The sequence below is a fragment of the Pezoporus occidentalis genome, unplaced genomic scaffold (genome assembly GCF_034315485.1).
Source record: "Pezoporus occidentalis ecotype Australia unplaced genomic scaffold, CSIRO_AGI_Poc_V1 ctg117, whole genome shotgun sequence".
NCBI classification, from domain to species: Eukaryota; Metazoa; Chordata; class Aves; order Psittaciformes; family Psittacidae; genus Pezoporus; species Pezoporus occidentalis.
The window spans coordinates 334,851-359,825 of record NW_026912961.1 but is presented as its reverse complement, the minus strand read 5'-3'; the positions used below and the strand labels follow the sequence as shown (position 1 = coordinate 359,825).

At 38.1% G+C, this 24,975-nt stretch overlaps 1 protein-coding gene across 2 annotated transcripts in view; it reads right to left on the bottom strand.

The window, feature by feature from the left end:
* Window positions 1-581: 581 nt before the first annotated feature.
* FANCC (FA complementation group C) overlaps window positions 582-24,975 on the bottom strand; it is a 94,843-nt gene continuing 70,449 nt past the window's right edge. For both annotated transcript variants that reach the window (XM_062640101.1, XM_062640096.1), the window contains exons 9-15: window positions 20,184-20,236; window positions 16,501-16,600; window positions 13,236-13,311; window positions 12,322-12,403; window positions 8,411-8,582; window positions 5,572-5,772; window positions 582-2,482 (exon numbers count right to left, since the gene is read on the bottom strand). In XM_062640101.1, coding sequence (XP_062496085.1) covers window positions 2,339-2,482; window positions 5,572-5,772; window positions 8,411-8,582; window positions 12,322-12,403; window positions 13,236-13,311; window positions 16,501-16,600; window positions 20,184-20,236 — 828 coding nt within the window. In that variant the 3' untranslated portion in view covers window positions 582-2,338. The remainder of the gene's footprint in view (window positions 2,483-5,571; window positions 5,773-8,410; window positions 8,583-12,321; window positions 12,404-13,235; window positions 13,312-16,500; window positions 16,601-20,183; window positions 20,237-24,975) is intronic.

The following is a 24,975-nucleotide window of genomic DNA, read 5'->3' as shown; positions in this document are numbered from 1 at the left end:
AAATCACACTGCCTTCCACTGGCAAACAAACAAAAGTAGCTTCAGCGTGCCACAAAATCATGGTTTATATAAAATTTAGACCCTATTTCAAGCACTGTGAAAGAGCAAGGAAGAAGAAATAAAACAATTTATAACTATGCTAAAAAAGGCAAAATAATGCCAGTATGCCTGTATCGTTTCAAAGTTACAGATAGCATCAATTAGGTTTCTTTGTTAAACCCTTCTTAAACAAGAAAGCTCTTCTTGTAATATTTAAATCATGGTATTTCTTAAGAAGCCAAACACAGGAAAATGAGAAAGTACCAATTCACTACTAATTTTGTTCTTTCTGCCTTCATCACACATCTACTTCCTGTGTAAATTGACCTGTCACTATTTAAGAGGATATTGATTTCATTTAAGAAAGGCAGGAGAATTTTCATGTGCTTTATTGGCGGCAAAAAAAGGGAAAAAAAAAAACAACAAACAAAAACCCCACACTGTGAAAGGACAGTTACAGTCATCTACAACAACTGTAATGCATAAATATAATACCCATATCATTCACGTAATAAATCTGCAAGAATCATACATTGCAACTGTTAGCCAGTCTTTCTTTTTAAGTAGTTAGAGTTACATATTGTGGCAAAATGGAGAGGATTCAAGGATAACCCAAGTATCTCACATCCAACAACAGGATTAGAAATTAAAGCAAAAAAAATTAAATCATTCTTCCTTTGGAGATAAATTTTAGATGATATATCATTCTGGGTAGAGCACTCCACATGTGTTCACACTAGACAAACAGCTCAGAGCTTATGATAAAAAAATAATTTAGTTATAGTTAATCCCATGCTTTCCAGGTATGATACTCAGGGAACAGAAACTGGGTTGCTCTATTTTGCTTTTTTTAGATGTATGTGGCTACCAACAACTGGAAAATTGCAACATAACCTCTTTCTGATTTTTCGTTCAGAATTATTTTAAATTCAAAAAGAGAAAAAAAACCTTTATTCACAACATACATTAATTATTTACTATTTCTTCACATGCTGGATTCAAATACTAAATATTTTGTAATACAGATACTACAGACACTAACAAACTGATTGTCAGGATATGTAATGTCTGTAATTTGGTCTGACATGACTCACTAGGAACAAAAGAAATCAGTCAACGGCACCGCAAAAAGTACCCTTCCACTCTTACAGCCAAGGGACACCAAGTACGTTGTTTTTCTTTTCTTTAGCTCAAACCCAAATGGTACATTCAGAAAACTGTGTTAATCTAAGATACATGCCTCTGATTTTATATGCAATAATAGTATTCCAAGTAGCATATCTGAACATAGCACAAGTATTGACATTAAATGACGCAGGTAATATACAAAAAGAAATTACTGAAAAGTGTTCAGATCCTCTGTCATTACTATGTGCTTAAGATGGAAACAGGTTCAAAAAACCTTTCGAGACAAATACTTTCCTAAGTGTCAAACACTAAGCCATTGCTCCCTATCCATGCTCTTTTGCCTGAGACAAAAAACCTAAACAACGAAGCAAGCAAACTACCTCTGGACACAAAAAGGAAGGAGTTGCAACCATATGGTCTCTTCAGGAAATTCTGCCCTCAAAATGGGAAGTTTCTTTATGCCTATGTTGTGCTTGCTCTGTTTTATCTGTATGAAAAAAAAGTTTTGTTCAACAAATAAACATCAGGCACAGCACACTGAATATAAACAACCTCTACCTGCAATATCTGCTGACAAAGACCAGCTATTGGTATAGTACTATGCAGAGAACACTGTCCTGTGAAAGCTGCAGTATGGAAAACAACATTTAGCAAATCTGAGGAGTTTCATTTTGGAAACATTTTAAAAATGAACTAAAGAGTTCAGGAAACAGCGCTGATTTCCTGAGAACATAGAGTGCATTCACCATGAATCACCGTCAGTTGAGATCACTGTTAGTTCCATAAAAGCAGAATTACAGAACAAAACATTTTAGGAACAACTTATCAACCAAGCAATTGGATATGATTTGCAAATAAAACCATGGGTAATTTGGGAGAAAAACTGATCCTCGGAGAGATAAACAATAAGGATATGATTAAACTGCTTTAAATGACCTAGGTCTCCTGTTAAAGAAGGTGGTCAGAACAAAATTTTCAACCATCTTTAGTATTTGCTATTATGTTGTAAAGGGCAAACATTTCCAATAAAGGAAATTCAAATATCTATGAAGGAATACAAAGTTGCAGGATAGGCTTAAGATATGTTTTTACTGTTGGAAATGTTAATGAAACACTGACACCTGGATAAAGATCTGATTTGTTTGCTTGATAAATAGATACTATTAAAAATCTAAACTTTCGGTGTTAGGTTTTTAAGAAGTTCATTCAGCAGCTTCACAGTCCTTGTATTTTGTTCTCCATTATGCTTAATTCTGTATGCAGTACGGGTAAGAAGGCTAAAGACTTCTTTGCTTGAGTCGGTTGTCTCAGTAATCTGAAGGGAAACAGGAAAGATGGGAAATAATGTAATCATGTTGCTAGGTACTAAGAATTCTCCATTAATGCTTGCAACAAACCCACAAATTTGTCCCTCACCAGTGAATATATGAAATGCTCCGAGTTTAAAAGCAGCTTCTGCCAAGATGTCTCTTTCATATGTTTTGGTGGAACTGAACAATTTTGAGATTTCTACTGTTCTCTCAAGTTGAAGTGAAACAAATGAAAAGGTCAGAAAGTTTTTAAAGGAAACACAAATTGCCAGACAGTGTAACCATTTATAAGTCATCTCCTTAGGAAACAACTGGAAGCACATGAAGATGTTGGGTGAATTTGGGGAGACAATTCAGCTCTGTAAAGCTTTCAGAAGTACCAGGAAAAGACCCTAAGTTGCAATTTTTGTAGATCAGGAAGTACTTTACATACTTGTTATAAACCCAAAGTTTACTATGCTAACCAAAACCACTGTCATGCACCCCAGTTTTGTTCCCCAGCATTCTGCTCTTCTTATATTGTCTTCAGGCGTTTTCAAATCACATGGAGAGCCTAGCTACTCATTAATGATTACACAGAATCATCAAATGGTTTGGGTTGGAAAGGACCTTAAAGACCATCTAGTTCCAACCCCACTACGATGGGCAGGGCACCTTCCACTAGAACAGGCCTTAAACACTTCTGGGGATGGGGCAGCCACAACTTCCCCGGGCAACCTTTTCCAGTGTCTCACCACACTCACAGTAAAGAATCTTTTCCTAATATAAATCTATCCACTTTCAGTTTAAAGCCGTCCCCCCTTGTCCTATCACTGCATGCCCTTGTAATAAGTCTCTCTCCAGATTTCTTGTAGCTCCCCTTCAGAGACTGGAAGGCTGCTATAAGGTCTCCCTGGAGCCCTCTCTTCTCCAGGGTGAACGAGCCGAACTCTCAGACTGTCTTCACAGGAGAGGTGCTCCAGCCCTCTGATCATCTTCATGGCTCTCCTCTGGACCCATTCAAGCAGGTCCACGTCCCTCTTGTGTTGGGGATTTGAACATACTGCTCCAGGTGAGGTCTCACAAGAGCAGAGCAGAGGGGCAGGATCACCTCCCTTGACCTTCTGGCCATGCTTCTTATGATGCAGTCCAGGAGACAGCTGGCTTTCTGGGCTGCGATTGCGCACTGCTGGCTCATGTTGAGCTTCTCATCAGCCAACACCCCCAAGTCCTCCTCAGAGCTGCTCTCAATCCAGTCTCTGCCCAACCTGTAGCTGTGCCTGGGATTGCCCAGACCCAGGTGCTGCACCTTGCACTTGGCCTTACTGAACCTCATGAGGTTTGTGCTTGCCCACCTCTCAAGATCATCAAGGTCCCTCTGGATAGCATCCTTTCACAGTATTTGACAGATATGATCAGACTGACATACTCTGGCCTACAACAGCTCATGAGCATCCCATGCTGGGGAATACTCGAGTTTTGAAAGTTAGTTATGTTGCTTTCTGTAAAGATATTGCCTTTAGTCTTCCTGAAGAGGTTTAAAGTGGAAGACCAGTATGTATTGCAGCATCACTGCTCAACAGCCACACTCCTCAAAAGAAAAACTAAACCCAAGAGACTGTAAAAGTCCATACAACCCCCTAAATTTTATCATTATATTCTTACGCGAAGGAGAAATTGATCATGTGTGAACTTACACCTAACATGCTGGAAATACCTTAGCCCTTCTAATCTCATACCGAGACAGCACTATTTACCTTGAGAGAGAAAAACACATTTTACTGCTTGTACCAATATACTTAAAGAATATCAGCAACAATATAGCAACCTGCAGTGGGGATACTTCCAAATTTTACTCCTCTTTAGCTTTTTTTTACACCTTAAGTGACATTCTCTTGATATAAGGAAAGCAAGTGCCTGGAAAACATAGGGTTAAGATACTTCTAACTTAACTTTGGTCTAAGATAGAGAACAATGTTTGTTAAGTCTGGGGTGTGACAACAGAATTTAGCAGTCTTACTAACAAGAGTGATCTATTGCTTTCCATCCTTCTAATGAGTGACTATCCTTCTAAATATCAGTTAGTTTGGAGACGGTGACTCCCGAACACCTGCTAGTTCAGGACACTCCTTGTCTGCCCATCCTGTTCTGCTTGCAGTAAATTTTGTACTAAGGTCAGACTGTTCTAAATCTTTGCCAGCCATCAGAAACTTGCAGACATGGTTGGCTTCAGCTAATTTGTGATTACTGGGGCATCCAACTGTGCCAAAGGTGAAAAATGCACCCTGAGGAAGACTGCTTACTTCATCTTGAAGACCCCTGCCCACAGCCATCAAAGGGGAGTGCACAAGCGCCAAAAGGGAGGAGACTTATGATAATGAGTACCTAAACTAATTATAATATCCCTGCCAAACTCTCGGGAACCTAATGAATATGCATGTTTGTGTGTAATAAATATCTGCTTCCTTAGCTCCTCGGTGTGCAAGTTAGAAGGAGCAATCCCCCTTGCACCCAGCGCCGTAATAAATATACCTGCTTTATAACTCTCTCTGAGTTGTAGAGTCTGATTCCATGCTTCACTCTCACATCTCCATTCTTTTTTTCTCTTATCATACTGTTTTTCTCTCTGGCTTTGGTAAAGCACCAAGTGTTTGCCTCATCAATGCGAACACTCAGTAACTAGCTGTTTTACTTAATAGAAAACAGAGAGAAGACAGTTCCATCATCTCTACCGCAGATCAGCAGTGATTTATAAATAGGGAAAATAAAATGTTTGGACGAGCATGGCCAAATGTCTGTGCCAGGTATAAATGAACTGTAGATATCCCTTAACTGCAAGCTAGTGCTCCAACTACTTCTGCAGCTGTATAGTTGAGACAGCAACCGCTTCAGTGAGATCTTGTCAAGAACTGTTAAGAAGGAAAATATTTTGACTGTGGCTGAAAATAAAGATTTAGCAGGCTAGGTGTAGCTGGTGTAGTCATAATGTTCTTTAATTCTCTGTTATGTGATTTGTGGATTTGCTGTGTTTTTATTTTTTTAAGAGACAGGAACTTAAATCTAAAATAGTAAGAACCCCATGTTTTACTTACATTGAAAAAAGGGAAATACTTACATGGTAAGTAAATTCCTGCACAATCGTATGTCCACCAGATGAAAAGAGCAAAAAGTTGGTAAGAAGATGTGTTATAAGACGCTGGTTACAACACCGCTCTGTATCTGTTATACTGTGTACAGCAGCCTCCAGATCTTTGACAGAAAGGACTATACAGTTGAAGAGCATCATTAGATGATTGTAGACTGCTTTAGCTTCTACCTGTAGGAAACAATTTCAAAGGATGCAGGATCAGAGAAGATCTTCCAGAGAAGATCTAAGAAATACTTATGGTATTTTTCCTTTGGATTTATTCACTAACAGGAAACTGAATCCTTGGCAGAAATTACCCAAACACAAAAAGAGTTTGAGCAGGGAGAACAGGGAAGGAAGGGCTGTACACATTTCTTTCATACTGATTCAGACAGAAGTGGACAGAATGGATTTTTTAACTTTCTTAGGTCTTGCAAATTAAGCAGGCAGGGCATCGAGCCAGGATTTGACCTTTTTTTAATAATAAATGGAAATGGAGAAATTCCCTCAGCAGAACAGAGTCAGATTTTTGCATTGTGGACAAAAGAACAGAGGCTCCTCAAGGGCTCATTTCAGTATTGCCACTACAAATCAGTTAAATCCCCATGCGATCTGGCCTCTCCTGATAAAATGTCCTGGTATGAATGCATTTTTTTTTTCCTTCTTCCTGTGTTGTTTGCAACTTACGTTTTTACCTTTTGAGTTAGCCCATAAAAACTAATTTTTACGGCAAGTAAAAAACAGAAGATTTTGGCACCTACACAATTGAAAAAAAAAAGTATAAGCAACTATTGCAAAAAATCCCAACAATAATTTTGTTCCCTATATTAAAAATAAACCAAACTGGCAGAAAAAAACAAAATGAGTAAGTGCAGGAACAGTGGAAAAATACACCACTGCGGACCCAAAGGAAAAAGACACCCGTTTCTCAACTGCGTTAATGAGGAAAATTTGTTTCAGTCATTCACCGACTTTGCCCTGCACTATTACCAATTCAACATAAAATATCTGAAAAAGCTGCTATTTTTGAATTATGTCACCCACCCTCGGAGACTCAGTGACAAAGTTACTATGACCAGCCTCCAAGATTTGTTTCTCCAGTGTTTCAGAGTCTAAAGGTATAAAGGACTCTAACAAATGATTGAGTAGCAGTATATTGAGTCCTGCACAAATGAGTGAAGACTGGTGAACAGCAAAATTAGCCTCCTTCTTCTTTAAATCAGTTTAACTCTATATATTCCTCTCTTGCTGATATTAAGCTGCTATCTAAAGTAAGTAAGTAGCAGGAAGACAAAATGTTAAGTCATGAGTGCATGCCTTTCCACACAAAAATAGGCTGCATTGAAAGTCCTCCAGCTTGGCATCTGCTAGAAGTTCCCATCCCATCTTAACCCTTAACTGGTGCAGGGGTTGAGGAAGAAAACACTCTATTTAAAAGAACTGAGAGCTAACCTGCCAAAGGACAAATTAAAAGAAAAAAGCAAATATCTAACTAAAGGCAGCAGCTTTGCATAAACTGTGGGAATGCTTCTGAAGTAGCCTGACCTGTGGAAAAAATAAGTCTTACTTGAAGTAACTACAGAAAAGAATCATAATGAACTGAAATATTAGACCCCTGGGAAGAGATGAGTAACTGTGTGGGCTGTCTGTGGAAAAGCTTTTTTCTTACTAAAGTTTGTCGCACATTATCACAAAATAACAAACTGATAGAATAGGGCAGACACAGGGAGATAATTTTGGGTATGGGTCAATGTAATTTCTTTCTGCGACTCCAGAGTTAGAACAACAATACAGAGATCTGCACCTACAGTCCTTCAGTTTTTTATTGCTTGGGTGTTGCCTTCTTTCCCAAAACCAGTCAATCCCAGTTTCTTCACTGTAGCTCAGCCAACACCCCAACCCACTCCTAGACTGTAAGAAATTAAAGAGGAAAAATTTTAAGGGACTGGGATGTGAGCTTGTGTTTGTAGTGCCATCTGGGCTGCAGGAAGGAAGGGGAGGAAATAGAATGTTGAAGAACACACTGTGGTACATGGACCACTAGACGCAAAATGAAAGTATGATGTTTTTCTAGCATGGTATACTGGGCAGAATCTGTTTTAAAAATAAAAAAATAAAAATGGAGCTGCTGCAGCCACATTTTGAATCTGAGCTTTGTAGATCAGATTGCTTAGGCCAGTTTAAACTTCTGTAATAGGTCTAAATTAAAGGCTTTCATGCTATTTGCATAAATACACAGACTCATAGCACTCTTCATGCAGTACAGCACATGAGGTTAGAACAGTTTCCTTCTGTTAGAAACCTAGCATATTAGGGAATATAACATACTTTTTACAGTCTCAGTATGTATCAGTATAGATACATATAAGAAATCAAAATAGATGTTCAAAGTTAAGATTCATAGCTGTGTCTGAAAAGTATCTTTACTGCTTCAGCTGCTGTTGCAATTTCTCTTGTGTTTCCTTATCAGAAGATGCCGTAACACAGCAATGCTACACAGTGATTTAAAAAATACCATTCCTAGTGTAGTTTTACTGGTGATTAAAAATACCCAAGTTATCAAAAGAAAGACAAGAAGGTGCTTATCTATACAATACAATATACTTTAAAAAGAGGGAAAATGTCTTATAGATGTCACCAACTAAATCCACAAAATTATCTTTCAGCTTCTCTACTGGAAAACAATTCCCAGGAGACTTTGTAAAGCCAGTACTTTCTCCAGTATAGAATTTTCATTTTTTCTGGTGTGCACTATTTGTTTTATAGCAATAAGATAAAAGCAGAATATTGACTGCTTATTGCTGCTTAACATCACTACATTACGCACCATTGTTTGAGTCCTTTGTTGATTTTCATTTTGAGGACAGTAGTAAAACGCCAGCAGCCACAGCAAAGCATCTGGTTCTACAGCAGCCTTCAGTAATTGTTCTGCAGCAATATCTAGCCATTCTCCAAAACGAACAACCAAAAACCAGATTTCAAAAAGGTCAGCAGCAGAACTGGAAAATGACAAAGACAGAACTAAGTATTTCTTGTTAACATTTTTAAATGTCTTAAGTTAACTGCAAAGGGTGCTGGTCTGAAAATAAAAATCCTGAAACTATTCTTCCATGGATATGCCTTACCTGCTAAACATACAGCCATGTACTACTATACTGTTTGCAGTCATGACCAAAGGAGACACACCTGCTGTTACTAAGAGATTAACTTTGTCAGTAGGACAGAACATTACACCAGTTTCTGTGGCAAAATATTATGTATTAAATATATATCACAAAATTAAACTTTATCAACTATACTCTCCAGTTGAAGGATTTTCAAAACTTTAAGTAATATCTCAAATGCTGCATTCTAAGACACTGTTGTTTTATATTGCTTTCCAGTTTCTTTCTGTTGCTTTCCAGGGTTATTTTCTGGGTTTTGGTAATTCATGAGGAATTGCATTTAGATGGACTCAATATAAAGGTTTTAAGGATATTCATCTTCTGACTCTTAAATTCAGGTACTCTTTAATGAAAATTTTGAAGGTATTTACATCTGGGTTTCTGCATAAGAAAAAGAAAGATGAGAACGAACCACAGCTCATTGCTACAGTTTCTCACTTGTACTTTTCTGAAGTTAAAATAAAGAGAAATAACAGGAAAAATGCAAACCAACAGTAGGCATCTCAAAGCAAAAAGTCAAACTAAATGGGGAAGGAAGGACAGACAGAAGTACAGCTGGAAAGAATGAAGAACCAGGTACGATTATTCCTATTAAGTTTGGGAAAAGTTTTAAGCATTACAGGTTTTTCTTAAGCTTTATTCCAGGGGACTTCAAGGGCTGCTGTGCCACCCCTTACAGGAAACTCCAAAAGATCTGAGAAATTTCAGAAGTTGATGAAGTTGTCTGATACCATCACATTATCTGGGGAATGTGACAAGATCATAGTTGGAATATACTGCTTTATATTTAAGACTTTCTGGAAGAGTGGGCTGCACAGTTTTATGGATGAAGGTATGGTGTATGCAGATGGTATTCTGCCTGGAGTATACTGGTCACTGATGTTGTCTACAGATATACCAGGAATTACTGATCCTGAAAATGGTATTGTCTATATGACATACAAATCCTATTCCTAGGACACAAATCCACCACACTGGTATTTCTGGATAAGCATGTTAACTGATATCAGACATAAGAGGTTGACATAGAGAGAAAACAGAATACTGAGGTGACTGCTATAAAAGTCACCACTGCTGATATTCCACAGCTTTTGGAGGGGATGGCTCAGAATGCTGTGATGTGTGACAAAATCTGAGATTAAAATTCCTTAGCTAAAAGAACAGGATCAGCACTGGTAAAGTCTTTGAAGATACTAGAATCTGGAAATTCAACATTAAAAAACTTTGAAAAAAAAGAGGTCAACAGCCTACTTATCTGACCATAAGTCAATGCTGTGACAACCTAAGTGGGTAAGCTAGCTTTGAAACCCAGTGATTTACAATCGAAAATGGGATTTAATTAAAAGTTAAGAACTGAAAACAAGTAACTATACTTAGGGTAATATTGACAGTATTTAGGACTGTAAGTGTTCATTGCTCAAAGGGTAAATACAAATCCTTAAATTTTATGCATTAAACATTAACAAGTACTTAGCAGAATAGGATTTAATTCTTGACTAGAGAGCCTAGGCACCACTTACAACTCACCATATCTTTCCTGTACCATCGAAGTGTCCAGTTTGGATTCACGCACCCTCCACTTCTGTCCCTGCTGCTGTTTCTGTCTGCTCAGAACAGTCCCATCAGTCTCTGACTGTCAGCTGTTCCACTGTCATTGCCAAAAGCAGCCCTTCACTTTCTCTGGGACTTCCCCCCGCAAAATATACATCAATTGGTTTCTGATTTAAAATGTCATATAATATTTACTAGATGACTTCATGTAATAATAGTGGCACAGAAGCAATCTGTACACAGCACCTTGATGAACCCAGGACAGAGTTACATTTGGTGTAAAATAAAACCACTAAAACCCAGGCTATATAAACAGAAAGCACTGAATATAAGAAGCAAGAGGAAACGCTGCATAGTGGTATTTTTCACTCCTCTGTTAATCTTAGAATCACAGAATCATAGAATAGTTAGGGTTGGAAAGGACCTTAAGATCATCCACTTCCAACCCCCCTGCCATAGGCAGGGACACCTTACGCTAAATCATATCACCCAAGGCCTTGTCCAACCTGGTCTTGAACACTGCCAGGGATGGAGCATTCACAACCTCCCTGGGCAACCTATATAATCTCACTACGTACAAAGGATGCAGAATCAGGAATAAAGCAATAAAAGAAAATTGTATACAGTTTCCTTGTGAATATTAGTATTTAAAAACTCAAGCCAGATCCATTTTCTTTTTAACTGAGAGGGGTTTGGTAGAAAACATAATTGTTCCACGAGTTCTAAAGGAAGTAAGGGAATATTCTGGCAAGTACAATACTATTCAAACTAGTGTACTATCAAAGCAAAAGGGGAAAAAGACCATATAAGACAAGAAAAGGCTAGGCCACAGAAGGAGAACACATATGTTTCTATTATTGTAATACAGTATGATGGATAATACTCGTTTTATTTGTTTATTCTAAGTTTCAGTTACGTGTTTCTTTAAGAAGCCAGGGTCAGCTACTGGTCACACTCCAAGGGCGGAAAGGTTTGACAGACTTCAGGGATGAACATGTGAGACACAGCACTGAACTGCAGCTTATACAGAAAGTGAGAAGCTGCCAGCAAAGAGCTCAGCCTCAGAGGGAACAGCAAAAAGGTTTTTTACCACTCAACAACAAAAAAGTCTCCATGAGTTAACTGAAACCAAGTGTGGATGCAAGTATCAGTCTTCCAGGACACAGTGGGACAGCTGGGTATCTTTTGCAAGTCTCTCTGGCCTAAGCATTCCATGTTTCTATTGAAATATTTCAGGTTTAAAATAAAAATTAGTTTATTTAAAAGCTGTTCAACTTTCTTTGGAAAGCTGACTCTTGGAGCAGATCTAAGCAAGTCAGGTCTCATCACACCTGATACGAAAGACAGGGCAGCAACAGAGAGATGTATCTTTTATCATTCCTTTTGATACAGCCCTAGAGCATCTACTAACAAAGTAGAATTCATGTGCACAAACAGTATCATCATTATATCAACTACTCGGGGAAAAAAAAAGTGAAGGACCATAGGTCAGAAACATGGGAGGTCAGCTCCAACAGTAATATAACAAACAATGATACTGCATTCTAGCAGTCCTATGTATATATAAAAAAAAAGAACATCAAGAAGTTGGAAGTTTGGATGTTTGCATAAGCCTGCAAAAAGCAAATACAACTAAAATGGTACTGCTCACAACAAACTCTTTCTAATACTAGCTGCTTTTCTGGTTGGAAGAGTTCTTGTTTGTCAATCCAGAATCGGTTTTAAAAGCTGCGGAGAGAAATGGGAGAGTAGGCAAGTAAGCAGTTCTGCTATACAGCTACCTATTTGCTGAAATGAAAGGAACAAGAAGATTTTATTTACTCAGAGGCTTATTGGACAGGTCTATAGGCGCTACAAACTTCAGGTTTAGTAAGTAAACAAAGTCCTATTCTTCAAAACAAATCTCTACTTTGAGAATAAGAAGCAAATGATGAAATGTAGCCACTGAAGACTTCGAATGACATGTCTTTTCACAAACTAACATAAAAAGGCCAAAAAAATTAGAAAATATAATACTGCTTACCTAACATTTGTATCTTCTACCAATGCTTTGAGCATATCTGAAATGTGTTTCAAATGTGCAGACCAGTGTGTAGCTGGCAGCTCTGAGGAGGGAGGATAAACATAAAACTTTAAATTCTACTTTGTCCAGCTAGCAAAATTAACCATATTAATCTATCACTAAAATCTATGCAACCTGATTCAGTTATCATAAAGCATTTAAAATTTCATTTTGAAATTTCTTAATTTTCAACAATACTGATTACTGAGTTTCTAAGAACAATTCATTTACAAAGCTAAGTGATGAACTACAGCTAGCAATATTCAAATGAGGCTGATGTACCCTTGTGTAAATGCCATCTCAGTATATAATCAGTGCAGTAACATTGTCAGAGGCTCTTATACTAGCTGAAATTATTGCTCATGAAAAACTGTATCATATTGAACAGTATCATAAAACTGCATTATATTGATCAATAAAAATGGGAAACCTAAAAAAATAATAAATTTTGCAATCTAAAATGTCAGCAGAATTCAGGCTTCAGAGACAATTGGCAAGGCTATTTCTGGTAACACGTATGAAAATTTTCATGACAACTAATATTATAAGAATATTTTGTATTTTTACAATCTCAGTAACATGTTGAGTTCTAGAAAATTAAGCACCTTTTCTTTATAATTCACTTCTGGTTTAGTTTTCTTTAAAGTTACATCTGCATTATTGTTACATGAGAATTTGCTTGGGTTTTTCAGGAACATCTAAAACCTCTCCCAACCAAAACAAAACATTGAACGATTATTATTAAAACTGGTAAGTCAACACAACCTGCTTAAGAAATGGCAAAATTTTTTCTTCATGCCTTTTAAAGTTATTTGAAGAGGTACACAGATGATGCAGGTTGGCTAATGCTACAAATATTTCATGAAAAAACTTACCAAAAGGACGTCTGAGTAAAGCTGTTACAAGAGGCTGGTGATGGTAAGGAAAGTACGCCTTCAGTGAAAATTTATGCTAAGATACAAAATCATTATTTTAAGAACCTTCAGGTCAGTTTTCAAAACAAACTCACAATGAACAATCTCATCTAAGGTAGTAATTAACAATACAGACTGAAGCAAGAGAACAGAAAAGTAACTCTACACTTAATTTTAGGATTTTGTATTAAAAAAGATGGGGATAGTTAGGAAAAGCTTGCTTAGAAAAAGTACTTTCGTATTTTTTTAAATGTATGCCTTAAAAAAAGATTCAGACTATGAAGAAAATTACATTTGAATATTCTTAGGCTTTTTCCCTGCAATATCAAGTCTTCAACTCTTAACATGAAGAGGTTAAAAGAGACACCAATTAGTTTAATTTCATTTTCCAGTATGAATAGCTTCATATTAAACTAAGAACTAATAACATCTACAATATCCGAGAGTGTGGTGTGGATTATTGCCTTCTATTCAGAAACGAAAACCTAAAGTTCTTAGGATCTGATTCAGCACAAGGTAGGGTGGTCATACATAACAGACTTGTCCTCAGTTTAGCTGGGTATGTATGACTTGTATACTATGAACATTGCTGCTTGTGTAGTTGAGACTAGCAGCAACACACCTTTAATCATACCTTTCAGTTTTTTGTTCTGCAAGTATCTACTGCAGGCTTGTCTAATGTGTAGTACGCATGTGCAAGTGCCACATGAACTGCCTTTGAGGTGGACTGAAAACTATCTGAACAGCCAGGCCCAGAGGGTGATGGTCAGTGGCATAAAGTCTAGTTGAAGGCCAGTAACTAGTGGTGTACCACAGGGGTCAATATTGTGTTTGATCCTGTTCGACATCTTCATTAACAATCTGGATGAAGGGGCAGAGAGACACTAAACTGGGAGAAGTTTAGGCAGTTCTTTCCATACATAAGCCAACACAAAGTACAAAACAAGGTTCAAAGAGAGAGACTGAGTCTGGATGTAGCTGGTTATAATAATTGCCCTGATGTATAACAGGAAATAAAAGTAGAATACTGGCTTAAAATATTTATCCAGTGATTTAAAACAAAATTCCCAAGTGAGAACCAGTGACAATTCTGAAATGATCAAGGGAAAATAATCCTGGAGGAAATTACAGTTTCCATCAACTGAACCTTAAAACTTTAAGTTCATAAATTTATAAGCAACATAACCCAAATATCCTTTGGTCAGCTTTCACTTACAGTAATGAAGAAAATCTGCTTGTACAAAATATGGAAAGGATTATCACAACAGTGATCTCAGTACACCCACTCTTAAATTCCTTATTCAATGCCTATATAAATGGTTTTTTTTCCTAAGTAGGTCTAAATCCCATGTTCCATTTATACCTTTTTCACTCTACCCAAACACAGATGAAGCAATTTAATTCCTAACCCCTGTAGCACTTTTTCATATTCTTCAGCTTTCCTTCTGCCAAACCTTGCTCTCTTTAAATAGTCTTCAAAGTTATTAGAAAAGACAGCTGTTTCTGACAGCTGTCACACTGCAATAGAGAGTCATACTCCTCCTCCCCTGCAAACCTGTGCAACTGGCAGACACGACCTGGTTCTTTTGAAAATTTTGGGGACAAATCTGTTTGCCTAGCCTTTTTTCAATTAATTGTGCTATAAATTCCTACGATCCTAGATGACCCAGCCAAAACCCTTTTCATCTTCTGTTGTTAATGGTTTTACCATGCCTCTGTGAAATGCTAATGAAGCACATTATGTTCTGTCAAGGGCATCCAGATACCACAAAGATGGGTACCATATGGAATAGATGTAATATTGGTATGACAAAAAAAAATGTGATCTGATTGATTGAAACAAAGTTAAGGAAGCAGTCTGTGCTGCATTTTTCTAAGCCAGCTCTTAGTTAACATTATGGCTGATTAACAAACTGAAATGAAGGATTTAACAGTCTAAGATAATACCTTAATTAGAGCCTATGAATTAAACTGTATACAAGTTAAATAGAGGAAACTTAACATATAATAACACTTCAAAAAAAGTGGAAAACAGTCCATGTTGCAATGCCAATAGGTGAAGGACTTTCACCCTGAAGCAAATGTATCACCTGCCCAACAGGATTGGCTTTTGGGTGTCTTGACGAGCATGGAATCTTTATATGTGTTTTTCCACACAGTGTGACACTAGTGTGCAGCCAGGGTGGCATAAAATTAACAAGCACAGCACCTGCATGTGAAGCAAGACAGCTGCACTTTCACCCTTACTACATATTGCCTGAAGCTAGAAGACAGATTGAATCACACCACTTATTACAGGACAATGCATCACAAGTTCCAAGAAATCCCAAAATTTTCTTAACTACCATCTCCCTAAACAGATGCAAAAATCAAAGGAACTGGAAATTTTCTAAAGTCTAAAAGTGAAATTTATTAAAAGATATGACACTTTTCAAGCTTACGAACTAGAGTTAACCAAACAAAACTGTCAGGATGTGAAGTGACAGTGTGATTTGGGAGCCTAAAAAGAAGTTTGCAACCTATTAACAAGACAAGACTTTTTCATATCTCAATTTCAAAATTTAAAAATGAGAAGCTGATCCTGCTCTTAATTATATTAATACATACAAAAATAATTCTACTTAGTTCAGTAAGTGCTGTATAGAAATCTGTGCAGAAGAAGAGACATTAAGCTGGGATATCTGAATCTTCAGGCTGAGGAAAAACTTCTGAAAGCAAATGGTAAAGACCAGGAACTGAAACCAGTGTGTATTGCATCTTTTACCATCTCAACAGACAAATCTGACTATCTAGTATCCTACTTACAATTATTTTGAGAAATGAGTATGAGAGTATTATCTCTGTTTCACTTATCAGAAACCCTGTTACTGCAAAAATAAAACGTGCTAAAGGTTTTCATCCTTTCTGTAAGAGACAGATGATCATGATCATGTTCACTATACATATAGAAACTTAACCACCAGGTGAACTGTCCTGTGAAAATCACAGTTTAGGTTGCAGGATTACTCCAGGGTGAAGTCAGGTAAATTGCTCTCTCATATCGGTTTCATATTATAATTTTATTCCCAGGTGAAAATGTTTGAATTGAACTTTGGCAATGCATACAGCTATAGGGAGATGCTATTATTTATATATTCAGTCACCATTCTTAAGGGCAAAATTGTTCTTTGTGAAATTTTCTATCTTCTTACTGAAAAGAAACATTTAGAAATAGATCTTTACTAACCTGCTTGTTTTCATTCTGATGAGCCTGAAGGAAAAGCTGTGTAAACACCTGTATTATGGTCATAACTTCTGGAGTTCCATCAGTTTCCATCAATGCATTCCTAAGCATAGAGAAGTTAGACTACAATAGATCAGATAATGAGTCTGCTGTCACACCACTGTTAATTGAAATGAAGAAAAAAAAAGGTACATTGTTTGTATGCTGCAGATGCAAGCTGTGTTTGGGCTCATTATGCCTGACAAATGCTAACTTTGCAGGCTTTTTAAATTCTATTTTCCTTAAAAAGACACCACTCCCCCCCACTCCCCTCCACTCCTATACACATCTCCTACAAATAAACTAGATTTTGTAAGTGTATATATAGTATAAATGCAGACATAATTTATCCTATCAATAGGGAAAGAAGTTTAAAATTAAAAAAAAAAGAGATTACCACTTTATTAGGAAAATTTGGCATCTGAGCAATCTTGTTGGGTTAAGATCAACTATTCCCATGCCTACAGTTAAGCATACTTGAGTGTTTTGTGGGACTGCATCCCATAGGCCATCTCAAACCAGAGAGAAATTACAGCGAAGACGCAAAGACTCTTCTGTTTCTGCTGCACAAACCTAAACATGTGCACAGACACACAAACACCACAAACATGTACATCTTGTTTTCTTAAGAAGGAAAACACCTGATGCACAAAGAATTTCAGTCACTAAACCTGTATGTATTGAAACAGTAATACTGATAACCCTGGCAGTAGATAAACAAAAGGATAAAATAAGTCATAAGTTGAACTGAAGAAGCCACTGAAAACTGAGTACAAAGTATTGGAAGCCCTCGTGGTAAACAATACATAATGTAAAGGGGCTACATTGCAAATGCAAATGCTTTAGCTAAATTCCATCTGCATAGAAACATAGAATCATAGAGTAGTTGGGAGTGCAAAGGACATTATCATTTGGTTCCACCCCCCCTGCCATGGGCAAGGACACCTCACACTAAACCATAGCTCCCAAGGCTCTGTCCAACCAGGCCTTGGACACCACCAGGGACGGAGCATTCACAACCTCCCCAGGCAACCCATTCCAGTGCCTCACCACCCTCACAGTAAAGAACTTCTTCCTTATATCCAATCTAAACTTCCCCTATTTATGTTTTAACCCATTACCCTTTGTCCTATCACTACAGTCCCTAATGAAGCGTCCCTCCCCACCATCCCTATAGGCCCCTTCAGATACTGGAAGGCTGCTATGAGGTCTCCACGCAGCCTTCTCTTCTCCAGGATGAACAGCCCCAACTTCCTCAGCCTGTCTTCATACGGGAGGTGCTCCAGTCCCCTGATCATCCTCGTGGCCCTTCTCTGGACTTGTTCCAACAGTTCCATGTCCTTTTTATGTTGAGGACACCAGAACTGCACACAATACTCCAAGTGAGGTCTCATGAGAACACATTAGAGGGGCAGGATCACCTCCTTTGACCTGCTGGTCACGCTCCTTTTGATGCAGCCCAGGATACGGTTGGCTTTCTGGGCTGTGAGCGCACACTGAAGCTGGATCATGTTCATTTTCTCATTGACCAACACTCCCAAGTCCTTCTCCACAGGGCTACCTATAGAATCCCGTCCTGGTAACATCCCTAGCCAAGTTCACTTCTAACTGGGCCTTAGCTTTCCTAACCTGGTCCCTAGCTTCCCAAACAACATCCCTGTATTCTTGCCAGGCTGCCTCTCCTTGCTTCCACTTTTTGTAAGACTCTTTTTTCCTTCAAAGTTTCCTCAGGAGCTCCTTATCCATCCAAGGAGGTCTCCTGGCCCTCCTGCTGCACTTCCTTCTGGTTGGGATGCAACACTCCTGAGCTTGTAGCAGGTGATCCTTGAATATCAACCAACAGTCTTGGGCCCCCCTGCCCTCTAGGGCTCTATCCCATGGAACCTGACTAAGCAGGCTCCTGAAGAGGTCAAAGTCTGCTCTCTTGAAGTCCAGGGCAGTGAGCTTGCTGCACGCTCTTCTCACTGTCCTGAGGATCTCAAATTCAACCATCTCATGATCACTGCAACCAAGGCTGCCCTGGAGCATGCATTTCCAACCAGCCCTTCCCTGTTGGTGAACACAAGGTCAAGCATGGCACCTCTCCTTTTCGGCTCCTCTATTACTTGCAGAAGGAAGTTGTCTTCCACACAATCGAGGAACCTCCTGGACTGCTTGTGCCGGGCCGTACTGCCCCTCCAACAGATACCAGGGTGGTTGAAGTCCCCCATGAGAACAAGGGCCTGCGAGCGTGAGGCTTTTCCTATCTGTCTATGGAGCGCTTCATCCGCAGGTTCTCCTTGATCAGGCAGTCTGTAACAGATCCCCACAGTAATGTCTCCCATCGCTGTTCTCCCTTTAACCCTGACCCACAAACTCTCTGTGGACAGCTCACCTGGCCCCAGACAGAGTTCCATACTCTCCAGCTTATCCCTAACATAAAGGGCAACTCCCCCTCCCTGCCTGCTGTGCCTGTCTTTTCTAAAGAGCCTGTAACCTTCCATTCCAACACTCCAGTCATAGGAGCCACCCCACCATGTTTCTGCAATGCCTATTGTATCATACCCCATAGACGTGCACACATCTCGAATTCCTCATTTGTTCCCCATGCTACGGGCATTTGTATAGAGGCATCTGAGTCAAGCTCCAAATGAAGCCAGCTGATTGGCTGTAGCGACTAGAATATCTCTGCATTGATCCAAGCATTTATTACAGGTGCCGGCAACTGACTGGGTGTGTTGGGATGGAATGATGGTCCCCTCCTCCAACACACCTAGTTTAAAGCATCCTTGACCGGCCTGGGAAGCCTCCTACCAAAACCGCTCTTCCCCTTCGTTAAGACCAGCTACACCAACCCCCAGTAGACTTGGTCTACTAAATTGAGTCTCATGTTCTAGACACCCAAACCCCTGACTATGGCACCACCATTCTAACCATTTACTAACCTGGCCAATCCTCCTAGCCTTTTTAAGGTCCTCCCCTGTATCCTGGAGAACTGACACAAAGACGATCTGAGCTCCAGAGCCCCTAACCACCTCTCCCAGGGCTCTGTAGTCCTTCTTTATGTTCTCTCGGCTACTGCTATCTATATCACTAGCACCCACATGGGTCACTAGAAGTGGGTAACAGCCAGTGGGAGTTAGTAGAGCAGGCCTCTCTACAACATCCCTGATCTGTGCCTCTGCTAGGTCAACACACCTCCCTTGAGACTGGATCAGGCTGATAGATGGGTGCTTCTGTTCCTTTCGAAGTAGAGTCCCCTACTACTATGACCCGCCACTTTTTCCTGGCAGCAGCAGTAGTGATCTTGCAGCAACAGTAGTGATCCTCATGCTGGCATGGGCCAAACCATTTCAGCATTTATAAATTTCACCTTAATATCATATTTCAACCAGAAATATCTACTGAAGTACAAAATAAATTTTAAACTTTAAGGGCTAAAATACTATCAATGCTTATTACAACTTTTATGTAAACTTCACAAGAGTTTTAACATTTTTCAGTATTTGCAGTATACTACATGGAAGGCGACATTAAGGCATGCAGATAAAGAAAAAGCCTGAAATTACATTACATCCCAGGTTATAATACTCCTTCTTGTAATGAAGAAAACCTCATTGTTTAAACTGATCATTTGAAACAATCTCCACTATAACTTCAACACTTACTTGAAAATTTCATTAACAATTCTGAAAATGGCAGGATGGTTTGCTGCTTGTGGCTGTTGGTAAACAAATTAAAGAAATTTAGTCATTAGTAAGAAACAACTCAAACAACTACCACTGTATTATTTACATGTTATTATTTACACTGTATTATTTAACTCATGGATACTATTACAATGCAATTATTAAACTCTAATTCTCAGATCAACTCTTACTAAACCCTCAGATTTTCTCAGGATTAGGTTCTTCAAAATAACTATGTCATGGAAGGAGATCCACAGTGATAGCAGGTAGGTCAAACAGCTGGTAAATGCAAACACCTGGGATATCAAGCTCTTTAGGACAACAATCGCTAACAATACTAAAGGTGACAGAACAGGCTGTTGCACGCAATTGCAAGAGGGAAGAGACAGGGAGCAGATTTACAAAAAGCTTTTCTTTTTCTTCGCAGACAATCTGTTTTGCTTTGAGATTGTTGCTATATCTTCAAAATTAAATTCCAGAAAATAGTTTTTTTTTAATGACCTTTGTCTTTAATACTACCAAACACATTTTGGTTGAAGACATTTTTTCAGTGTTATCTTCTGTGAATTTCAGAGTTGCTAGTGCAAGCTAAATATCTCAGCACATCAAAATGTTTGTTTTTTTTTCTAAACAACTGAGGCTTTTTATCACACTACCACACAAAAGACTGCTTTAAATTATTAGATTAAGCATGCACTAGTACACATGCTACTTTCTAATCCCATATTCCTAAATTCTAAGATGTATTAGGCTTCTACAGATTGCAAGAATAATAACTACTTACACATTCCCCAAAGTAGATTTTTCCTAAGTTAAAAAACAATTCCACACTATGTGCTTCTCAAGTTAACACCTGAAGACTTGATAAAAATACAGTTCTTGAACAATCCAGAGTAAGGCACATTTAACAAAATGCATTCTATAAACTTCATCATGTGTGGAAGGAACAGCATTTATAAATGTAATTTATTTAACAGCCTTATGTACCTGACACACTATTAAAAAAAAACCCCAAAATTTTATGAGCTTGTTTCAAGCTAAAAAGCACTAGTAGATACATTTTTTCTGCACACAGGCAGAATGATGAACTTACTCTATATGGTCCTGTATGATAATCAGAAAATAAAGAGACAATATTTAACACAAACTTGTCTAGAAAAACTCCTTGTTTCTCACAGTTGTCTTTGCTATACTGCAAACATTAGATGGCACCTCATTTTCATGTTTTACCACGATTCTTGTTTGTCACAAGGCTGCAGCTAAGTTGTCCTGTTGAACGTGTGCCATCTAGTGCTCGAGAGCATTTACAGCCGGTTTTTTTAAGAGAACAGCATGCAGCTTTTTTTGCAAGGCTGGTCTCCAAACTTCCACTGCTAGGAGAAGGGGAACAAAACTGTCTGGATGAGACAAAAGAGAGAAAAGTTCATCCTTTTTTCTTCTTTTTTTTAAATTAAAAATTAATTAATTTTTTAAATTAAAAATTAATTTATTTTTTTAATTAAAAAAAAAAAAGGGGGGAACTTGGGCTAGACAATCTCCAGAGGTATACTGAACCCCAGCCATTCCGCAGTTCTGAGACATCCCACCTACTTCTGTACACATACTTTTCTGATGAGGTACCAACACATGGTTTTTAAGATATACTGAACATAAACTAGACAGGGTCCATCCGCAGTCCCATACATACCAAGATCAAATCTTTTGAACAAGACCAAAATAAATGTACTGTATGCAACAATGAAAATCTCTCCACCCTTTCCTGCCAGACAGCAGGAAAGTCACTGCAGTACTCACTACAAGAAACCACAGTTAATAGCTCCTAGTATTTAATCTACACTACTGAAATTAGTATGAATTTCATCACTGGTATTCAAAAGGGAAAACAAAAACCAATCAACCAAACAAACCCACCCCCCAAAAAAACCCCACTGTTACCTAATTCCATGAGATTTTGATGAATGGACTGCATGGAATTAATTTGCAAGCACTAGAAGTAAGAATGCTATCATAGTGCAACAGTCTCCAAAGCACTCTGAAGATGTTCCTGTTGTGTAGTAGCAGGACTTGAGCATGCAGCACAATTCTGCTGCATTCAACTGCAGTTCTGGATTTTGGGTGGGACTACCAATTTCAGGAGGGATTCTCATAGCATTTTCAATTGCTGACATTACGTCCTTATTTTTTTCAAAATAAAAGGCATTTTATATTTCAATAATCTTGTCTGTGACTACGCAATATTTTTCACAGGATGCTCAGAAAACCAAACATCTTCTAAGAGCTTGTCATTTTTAAAACATGCACCATACATGCACTAAACATGCAAAACATGCACTAAGCCAAAAAGATTCAAACTACATGTGTGATATTATGATTATGTATTTCAAGAGTGTCTGCCCCTTGAGGGAAAAAGAAACCAAAAACAACACTGGGATTTCTGAAAGAAATAAAACAGCTGAAACCAGGGAAATATACTCCAACATAAACCATTACAAACACAAGTTCTATAGAACCTCACTACTCTTGTATTATATTATCAGAAAGAAGAATCATAAACCAGTAATTTATAATACAAAGCCAGAACTGAATGAAGAAATAATAAAAATGCAGTTGTATCTACAGGAACAAGTAAACGGCACAAAGAAGAACAGACTAACAATCATATACTGCATTTTGTTCACATCATAGAATGCTCTCTAAAACAACAACGAGTAAACATAAGATCCTGTGCTCAGGATCACACAACAACAGATTTAAGGTAGTACATCACAAACACCAGTTCTCTTGACTTCCAGACTCACATACACTTAATTCTTTTTCTCATACCAAGTGCCAAATGTATTTTCATTTTGAAGCATGCACTTACTTTGAACCACAAACATCTCTTCCCTGAGATTTAAAAAGCTCCTGAATTCACCAACATGATGAACAAATTAGCTTGCACTGTTTCAAAAATTCTACCATAACACAATTTTGTTCCCACAGGTAATACTGTGGGAACTAATTGTAACCTAGCCCGAATGTGTTACAAGAAAAAAAGCTTCTTCTTTTCTCTCTCTGTTCTTCTTCCTTTATCCCTCGTTAATGCCTGTTTCATCAGCACAGTTCCCAACGGAAGGTGAGCTTGGAACCAGCTATATTCAAAATTTGGGGATAAGGCACAAGAGGTCATTGCAAGGGCGTGGGAACCAGAGCAGTCTCCAATGTGGTATCCTGCCAGGCAACAGAGGAGTCACCATATCACCACCCACTAAAACTGTATTTGCTCTATAATGCTGAAGAAAAATAACAGCAAGGGAGACCCCGCAGAGAGAGCTTTAACTGCAGAGTGTACCATGATTTCAGTGCTGGGCTGGACTTGGGAATGCTGGTAATGCGGAAAAACATTACACAGCAATAACGGTTTATAAGGAGAAGCTGGCCAATTTTAGTCCCTATCACCCTATTGCATTTTTCTTGCACCATAACTTTGAAATAAATAAAACCACTTTGGAAAGCTATCTAAGAACTGAACACAAACTACAATTGATACTGATCCATTCACATCTCTTTTTACATACATGTGCTTTAGAAATGCGTTTAGATACATATGCATTTTTGGTAAAGCATATAATTAGAATACGTGTATTTATACAAATTTTAGTTGATAACACACACACACACACATAGGAACCTTGAAGTTACTTCAGAAAAGAAGACATCCGCTCATCCACCAAATTCTAAGAAGCTAAAAAACTATTTGTGATGGCCATTTCACTTGTTTTTATTACTTCTGAGTAACTATAGAATTTCCAGTATTAATTCCAGTTTAGCTCCAAATCCACAAGCCTAACAGCATACCATATAAAACACAAGTCAGTGGACCATCACACTACAATTACTCTTGGATTTAAAATGTAAGGGTAGTGTATATCAAGTTTCTCGCACAATAGAAGTGTGGTGGTTTACAACAACCTGGGTACCATAAACCTCTATGAGGTTTACATACATTTTGGTTACTGTATCAAGATATTTTATTTAGCTAAATTACTCTGCTAATGAAATTTTGAAAGAGCTTATTGTAATTTCATTCTTATTATATACTATAATCAAATCACTAACATATTTGTGCCTATTTGTGCTCTAGAGGCTTTCTTCCAAATAGAAAAAAAAAAGTATAAATTAAATTTTGTCTTTTTATTACCATATCCATAAGGCAAACAGAAGTCAAATCCTACAAATAATCCAACTGCCAAAAATGCACACCCACATTCCTAAATAAATATTCAAACATATTTCTAGCGGGCTAAATTAATCATACTCTTGGTTTTAAAGTGCTGTCTGACCTAATGTCACACAAGTATCCTTACAGTACCATGTACAAGCTGCACAACATATTAAATATTTGAGAAAACAATTTCTGGATCAAACCTTTTTCTTCTATACTGCCCCTCTGAAGCTTCTAATCCTTTTGTTTTTAATTGGTATGCCATCTCCCATGCATGCATCCTCACTCTTACCAATGCCTATCAACCAGCAATATCCATCTTTCAGCTGCTCTGTTCTTTATACTTCCATTCATTCCACTCCTTGTCCACAGGATGTCCTCTCTAAACCAGCATTCAAAGTTGCTGCACTGGTCTTTGCACTCTATGGATATCTTATTTTGAAAGCAGACTTTGGAGCAGAGACAAGTAAGGACAACCTAAGTGTGGCAGCACAGTAATGTTCCATTCTTTTCGGGGATCAGGATGTGAATACAAGGCAAATGTGAACACTGTTAATAAACAATAAA